Below are 8,236 nucleotides of genomic sequence, written 5' to 3'. Positions count from 1 at the left end.
ATAGGACAACAAGTTATCTTTATCGAAGTTATGCCTAAATATCTCTCGACCTACTTAAGCATTTAATTACCTAATCCTATCGGACTTAGGGAATTTATGTTCATGACCAGATTTTACCTCAGGTTAATCAACCTTGTTACAGCGTCAATTATTAAATGGAAGTTTTTGTTGTTTCCAAGTCCCTGTTAATAATTCACATCCCACTATATTTGATTTCTTTCTCAAGCAAATCAAAGCAGGTGTTATCTATTGTTTGCAACCAACAGACAATAATTAAAACCTCAGAATTATCAAGAAGTCCTACTACTTTTTGAATCTTTAACACTTAGCATCTTATCAAGATTTAATCCTAGATCCCATAATTCAGGTTAAAGGAATTTAGCCACGCATGATGTAATAATCGAAACAACTAGATGAATTCATGCTTTGAAAGATAAACTTACCACAAGATGAATAATGACTAGTGAATCGCAGATTAGATCACAATAGAAATCCCAAAATAATGACTAAAATCTCTTTAAAGTAATTGCTTTTACAAGCCAAGAAATTAGAGAGACAAAATATCAAATTACGTGTCTCTAAACTCAATGTTCGAAACTCTCCAGAAAACCCTAAAACAAGACTTTAAATAGTTCAGCTTAAATAAGGAAACAAAATAATACAGTTCAGAAGTTTCTCGGATTAGGTGACGCTATTCTTGATAACCTATCAGGAGGCTGATGACTTCTCACAAATATCATCAGCTTCCTCTTTGTTTTTGATACTTGTTGCCTTAGGCTGACGACAAATGGTGACGTCCTATCAACTCCTTGATGACTTATCACAAATGTCGTCAAGTCTCTACCTCAGCCCTCATGTTCTGCCTTAGGCTGACGACAAATCTGACGACCCATCAACTCCTTGACAGCTTATCACAAAATGTTGTCACAATTCTCAACTCAGGCCTATTCTCTGTCTGAGGCTGACGATGAACCTGATAGCTTATCATAGGGATGACGACCTATCAGAAATGTCGTCAGCCACACTTCTCTTCAAATTTCTTCAGCTTTCAACTTCTTTGCTTCCATTCTTGTTGGTTCTCTAACATATTATAGCTTCTACTGCAAAATCAAACATAAAACTATCAAAAATGACAAAAGTTGCTTAAGACTTTTCAATTATTCTTAGTTAAAAGCATCAAATGTGTTAGCATTAGCTCACACATTAAAAGTCACAAAAAAAATATATCGTTCAATCAATTTATAGGTGTATGATTATTGGTTGACAAATGTTTTCATTCAGTCATATTACATTCAGTGACCTATTATGATATTAGATTTATTGTTTTAATAATTTTTTTATTTTTTAATTTTATTGATGTGTATGTTTTGACAATATTAAAATATGTTGAAATAATCAAATTTCATATGTTGATCATTTTTTTTTATCTTTTTGATGTGTATGTTTTATAAATTTTAAAATATGTTGTAATTTTTTAATTATATATCATTACCGATTATTAAGTATTAGTTACTTAATACATCTGTATTATATTTGCAAGTAGCCCTAAAGATTTTTTTATAGATGAATTTACGTATGATGCAAATACCAAGTATAAAGGATTGCTAAATGCAATAGCAAAACAACTCAAGATCGACATCAACTCAATTCAAATTTGAGATTAAGTTCTTGATTGATAGATTCCCACCAATGATCATACACAATGATACAAGAGTCATGATGTATCTAGATCGAAAAAAGACTGTTATCAATAATTATACACAATGATAAAGTCATGTTAAATTTTTGTTATGTTTTTACATGATGTTTTCAGATATTAAAATATATTTTTATTGATTTTATAAAAACAATATCATCTTTAGATTTAATAACATAAATTATTGTTTCTGAAATTGTAGACTCAATATGTTATATATGTATACTAAAAAATATAAGTAGATAACTGATAATAAAATATTAAAATACATAATTTCAGATATCTGATATCAATTTTAAGATTTAAAGAAAAACTGATATCAATTTTAATACCAAAAAATACTTGATATAAGTAAAATATAGTGGAATACGATTTATATCGCAAAGTATAAGTTCACGAAAACAACAATTTTAAGTTATTTTATATCAAATTTAATACCAAAGATCATTCCCTTTAAGTAAGAAAAAATAATTAGTATTGTATGCGATTTGTATGATAAATCATATATTATGTGTTAATAAAACTTGAATAAAAAAATTAATCTGCAAATTTATTAATGTGGCAAAATGATTATACAAGAGTAACAAAATCTAGATAATAATTAACAACATAAAAAAATGTCTTGGATATAAAATATCTAATGATAAAATATCCTATTTGGAGTAGAATCAAATTTTTATTTTTCAGACATGAGTCAAGGAAGAAAAATACACTAAATTGAAGAAACTTTAAATCCGAATGAAGAAATGAATGTTGGAAAATCCAACTCCATACACATGAATATGAAAAGAATAAAAAAAAAGAAAAATAATTTATGGAAATGAAGATAAATTAATGGTTGAAAAAAAACTTTTATCAGTAAAGTTGATTTGAAAATTCTATAAATATTGGACTACTAAGTTAAGTAATAAAGTTAAAAAAAAAAAAGTCAAATATCATGTATAAATGTAAAAAAAAATATCTTTACTATATTTAATTCCTTAATTTGAGAACAAATTATGAAACTTAATCAACAAAATAAAAAACAAGATATAATTATTGATACCAACAATAACACTTGCCATAATTATCAAAAGATTTAATGAAGAGTGATAACTATTAAAGGCTATAAATAAGGACATGTGAATATTTAAATATGAAAAAAAGCTTTTTTTGATAGTTTTAAAAAAATAATTTTTTATAATAGATCTTGTGTAAATAATAATGAGTTTTAAAAGTTTTATTGGAAGTTGGTAAAAGATAAAAGAGGTTGCATCTGATTTTAGCTAAAAATACCCCGTAAAACATGAATGTTTTTTGAAATAAATTTAAAAATATGACATCAGTTCTTTTTTAAATTTATAAGATGTTAAAAAGGTAAAGATATAAGAATTCTATTGGTTATTAAAAGCAGTAAAACATGAAAAAGTCTAGAAGCAAGTTAATTATTCAAGTTAATAAAAAATAAAAAATTAATTATTAAATTTAAAAAATATATTTACCATATATGACTCCTTAAATTGTGAACAAACTTTAATAATTAATTAATAAAATAAAAATTAAAAATATTGATACACTAACTTGTCATAATTATCCAAAGCTTTGATTAAAAGAGATAAATGTTAAATGCTAAATATAAAGAAAAAATATAAATAATAAATATTAAAAAACTGATTTTCGAACAATTAATTAAAATATATTTTTTTCAAAAATTATTATAGTTTGTAATTATTTTTTAGTCTGATAATTATTAAAAAGTTATATTATAACTTGTAATTAACAATCTAATAATTTTCACTTTAAAAAAAGTGTCACAGAATGTCCTTTTGCCTCCTTTTTAATTGACTATTTCTAATAGGCCCATTTAAAGCTTAACTAACTATTACCCTTCTCACTTTTGTTGTTCATAACCGTTTGAAACATTTGTGAATTCCTTTCTAGAACATTACTACCTCTTCAATAGCTACTATTGGCTATTACTACATTTGACATTGGAGCATTTGCCAAAGGGAAGAAGTCGTTCCCTCTGTTGAGTTATTGACTATATATATTCTTGTAGATTTTTCTCTTGTGCTGGGTTTCGTTTTGTTAATATTTGTTAAATTCTGGCTCCTAATTTATACTGGATGAGCTTGTTGAATCATGGGAATGCACCTATTCTGGGTGAAATATCCTTAAGGACAATGTCTGACATGCCTTAAGTTTTGAAGAATCCGCTACAAGTGTTTGTCATGGAGTATTTTCCGTAAGATTTACAAAATTATTAAGTTCTTGCCCATAACAATCACCGCTTGAAAGAGAGGGGTGATTACTTTTTTGCTTGCACCTCCTCGCTTTTTCCTGAGAATGAATCATTTTCTCTTGCTTCATTAGGAAGTATGCAAGTATGAGTGGCTCCAGGAAGAGTGACTCTCCCTTGAGATGCAATGCCCCTTTAGAAATTTGCTTATTTCCTTTGTTTATAGAAGTGATCAGATGGACTGATGATGTCCACTATTTCTCAGTAGTGTATGGTTGCAAAATATAGCTAGACGTGTATCACGCCATTGATTTGCCTTCAGAGTGTTGTCAACCGAAGAAATCGATGAATGAGCACTTAACAGCCAACAATAGGTGATGAAGGCCTCATGAATATCCTTGTTAGCTAGTTCTGGTTGTCTAATTTTAGCTAGCTATGATATTTCTTAGATTTGCTTGGGATACATTCTAGGAATCAAGAGATACAAATTGTGCAGACCATAAAATGAGCAAGTAAGCAGTGGCTAGCTAGACAGTTGAGGTTGTCAGTGGCAACTTTCCTATGAAATCACAATGGAGACTTCCTAAATATAGATGGTCCTCATACTCCAACACAGATGTCACAAATGACATGACCTTTCCAGTTGAATCATCAAAGCCTTTGGTTATCTTTCCATCAGCTGCCACATTCACTACCATAGCTTGGTGGTGTACTCCAATCACCCAGTTCATCAACTTTGGGAAAGTTGCCAGCAAATGTTTTGAAGATCTCGACTTGTGTATGAAATTTAGCCCTGGAGCAGTTAACTGTAGAAGAGACGGATACAACATTTAAATTGACATAGCATATGCATTTTCTTTGGTATTGAAGTAATTTTACGTGAAAATGAGTGAGTTTGATTCTTTATGTATATATAAAGAACCTTAATTTCACATGATACGTATCATTACATTCGAAAAGGTGGGCTATAGCATACCTGCAATAAAGCTATCCAGAAAGAACCATCTTGAGCAAGTTTGATGTTATCTGGTGCACCAGGAAGATTATCGATGAAGATATCTGTTTGTCCTTTGATTTCGTCTGTCAACCAATATTTAAGGCACCTAAATCTGATTATTAAGGAGGAAAAGAATGTTCAATGCAACTCAAATTTCATATACTGATTCGAATTGCCAAAACAATGTCTAGTGAAAAGATTGCGAATTGAGAAAGCACTTTTAGCAAAAGTGTACTTCCACAGAACATCTAAGTACTTACTTCCACGATTCACAGACAACTAAGTAATCTTGATCTGCAGAGAGAGCGACCCCATTTGCAAAGGCCAAGTTATCCAGAAGTACAGACGTCTGGTTCAGTGAAGGATCATATTTGAGAAGCTGACCATGAGGTTTGGCCTCGAGCACATCAAGGTACCATTCAAGGAATCCAAATTTGGTGCTCGCGACACTGAAGTATAGATTCCCATCTGATGCTTCCACCACATCATCTGCAAATCTGCACGCAATTCAACTTTTAGAATTTTAATTATACCTTTTATGCACTCCAACACACCCTCACCCACACAAGAACAAGTGATGGACAAAAGGATCCAATTAGTTTTTGTAATTTCTGCTAACAACATCGTATAAACCATGTTTCATCGGTAAAGACACAACACATTAAGTGACGGTTAGGCACAAAGCCTTAGTATTCAAGTTGGTTGGAAGGAGGTGCACAATTACATTTGCCTAAATATCCACCAATTTCATAATGTAACAGCAGTTCGAACCGTAAGTTTATATTTACTCAAGAGATATACACTGCACATAGCATATTATATTGTTCATCGCATCTTTGATACACTAAACCATATTGCACAAAAATCATATGGTGATATTGTGAATTGATTCTTCCTTGCTCACTAGGCACCATTCATTTCCTTTTGACAATACAATGTCAGAAAGCTGTGCTAGATTAAACTCTAACAAGTATCCTCAATGTGGTAGGGCATAAATAGAAGGGTGCTTTCACCCGAACATTTGTCCAATTTCTTCCGTTGATGATATTTACGCAAGTTCTGTAGTTCTCATCGATTCTTATTTAAGTAATTAGGTCTGAATTTCACAACAAAACTCACTATGGTTATTTCAATCAATCACCCTAAACTTTATTGGCTCGATTTTAAAGTAATTGATATTCAATAACTCAGAAAACAAAATGCATGTTCTATCATCTATGTATCATAAGATATATTGCTCTTTGCTTCAATGTGAAGTCTCACCCCTATTTCGCGGTCTACCAACTCATTGCTTTGCTGGTGTGTAAGAACATGAAATCTTCATTACCTTATTTTTTCGTCATCGACATGTGAAGCAAGAACACTCGCACCATCTTCGCTAACTTTAAGTAGTCCCTGCACATCACAAAATTGTTACTATTAAGACTTACTATTTAAAACTTGTATAACTAATAATGTCTTAACAAGTTATCTAGGCTAATAAACTAAATGATTACCTCTTGAGTGTCACAAACTATGATATCACCAGTAGATGATACTGTAAGTCCCAATAATGAATCACCTCCAATATACTTCCAGCTCTCCCAAGTTCCATTTTTGTGCTTTCTTTTTATCCAACCATCTCTAGTAGCTGTATACACAACTCCCATTTTGTCCACTGCGACATCTTCTGGTCTATCTAGAAATCCTTCTCCAAGTTTACTTACTCTCTGAAATTAATTAACACCACCAAAAACAAAGTCCATAAATAGTGGCAAGTAACAAAATATATATTAATAATTAAATTGAGGAACTATTTTTAGAAAAAAAAAAAAAAAAGATGTTACCTGCAAATAGTTATTTGATGTAATTGAAGTGGTGAAGGTTTTAGAGGCAGAAGGAATTTCAAGAATGTCAGGAGATATTGGTGAGAAGAAAAGTATTTGGAGTGAAATAGCCAGCAAAATAACTATTAAAAAGCTAGAGAAAAACAGCAAAGAATCCATAATGAAGCTTGGTGTTTGCTTTAGTTGGTGCAATTTCCAGATGAGATATCATGGAGGAAAAATCCTTGCTCATATAAAAATGATTTATTTGGTCCAAAATTACTACAACCTCTATCTCAAAATACTTAAAGTAATATTTTTTGGGAGTTAGAGTTGGTGCTTTAACTAGGTCGGATAGAATTTGTGGCTGAAAATAAATCGTTCAAAATAAATAAATTATTTATTTTTAAAGAGATATATTGAAAAAAATATATTTTATTTTTTTATTTAGTGAGATTTTTAAATGCTTCATACTTTCTAGGAAAATAATTTAAAAATATTAAAAGAGTAATAAAAAATATAATTTATAATTTATGCTATAAATTTTTTTCTCAAAAAATGTGTCATACTAATATAATTCAATTATTTGTAAATAGAAGGAATATAGCTTGGTAATGATAAGCATTAAATGGCAGTACAAACAAATCGGAAAAACACACCGCTATAGCCTACAGGTAGTTCTACAAAGAAATACGAAATTTATAGACACGTCCTCCTTTTTATTTTATTCTTAAATTCATTATCCCAAACTTTCTTGACTTTGTGGTGATGGAAGTATGGCAGCATGTCTGTGGTTAATGTGTTTGTGGTGGCGAATTTAGGATTTAAGAATTATGAATGTTTGAGATGTTTAGACATTTATATTAATATTTTAAATTTTAAAATTTTACTTGATAATCAAAGCAACCAGCTACTTCTTAATTTTATTAGTATTTTTTTTATAATTTTATTTCAATTTGACACAATATATAAATATGCTCTTTAATTTGATAGCAAATCATATTTATGATCTTCAACTTTGGATGTACACAAGTAAGCATTTAAATTTGTATAAATTGAACAAGTAGACATATGTGTCTTTTGTGGCATCCTACGTAGACAATTCTTATCCTACATGGTGTCCTGTGTGTATTATGTCACATAGAACGTGTATGTTTACTTGTTCAACTTTATGCAAATTTAAATACCTACATGTGTACACCTAAAGTTGGAGGTCATAGATGTGATTTGGTGTCAAGTTAAAGGGCATGTGTTAGATATTATGCCTTTCATTTTTAATACATTTTTTATATAATTATATTTATTCTGCATCGAATTTAATTGGTATTCAAGAACCATATTTTTTACTCTAGATCCACCCATGTGTATTAGGATGGGTCATGGATGGATAGATAGATAGATAGATTAATTTTAATAATGGAAAAATTTCATAAATAGCAAACTTAAACTCATAATTAGGAGTTTCATAGCAACTATTTCATAATTACTTGAAATAGCAACTTGTATTTTGTATTTGAGAT

At 29.9% G+C, this 8,236-nt stretch overlaps 1 protein-coding gene across 2 annotated transcripts; it reads right to left on the bottom strand.

Moving 5' to 3' along the window:
* Positions 1 to 4,264: 4,264 nt before the first annotated feature.
* On the bottom strand, positions 4,265 to 7,276 carry LOC107877730 (protein STRICTOSIDINE SYNTHASE-LIKE 4). Of its 2 annotated transcripts, none has more exons than XM_016724434.2 (6): positions 6,738 to 7,276; positions 6,408 to 6,620; positions 6,239 to 6,306; positions 5,172 to 5,408; positions 4,891 to 5,023; positions 4,265 to 4,720 (listed from the first exon to the last, which is right to left on the bottom strand). In XM_016724434.2, exons 1-6 carry the CDS (start codon positions 6,894 to 6,896, stop codon positions 4,442 to 4,444), a joined length of 1,089 nt encoding a protein of 362 aa, XP_016579920.2. In that variant the 5' UTR covers positions 6,897 to 7,276; the 3' UTR covers positions 4,265 to 4,441. The 2 variants fall into 2 exon arrangements, with proteins under 2 accessions (XP_016579920.2, XP_016579921.2); XM_016724435.2 differs by having other exon boundaries at positions 4,891 to 5,017; positions 6,738 to 7,030.
* Between the last annotated feature and the right edge of the window lie 960 nt (positions 7,277 to 8,236).

The sequence above is a fragment of the Capsicum annuum genome, chromosome 7 (assembly GCF_002878395.1).
Source record: "Capsicum annuum cultivar UCD-10X-F1 chromosome 7, UCD10Xv1.1, whole genome shotgun sequence".
NCBI classification, from domain to species: Eukaryota; Viridiplantae; Streptophyta; class Magnoliopsida; order Solanales; family Solanaceae; genus Capsicum; species Capsicum annuum.
The sequence above is the reverse complement of the archived record's forward strand: the minus strand, read 5'-3'. Positions and strand labels throughout refer to the sequence as shown.

What these genes read in the sequence shown, in the direction of transcription:
- LOC107877730 (XM_016724434.2), bottom strand. Translation starts at nt 6,896, where the DNA reads ATGGATTCTTTGCTGTTTTTCTCTAGCTTTTTAATAGTTATTTTGCTG. An exon ending in GTCGATGACGAAAAAATAAG is followed by an intron (nt 5,409 to 6,238) that starts GTAATGAAGATT and finishes AATTGCGTGCAG; the next exon opens with ATTTGCAGATGATGTGGTGG. An exon ending in TCTGGATAGCTTTATTGCAG is followed by an intron (nt 4,721 to 4,890) that starts GTATGCTATAGC and finishes TCTCTTCTACAG; the next exon opens with TTAACTGCTCCAGGGCTAAA.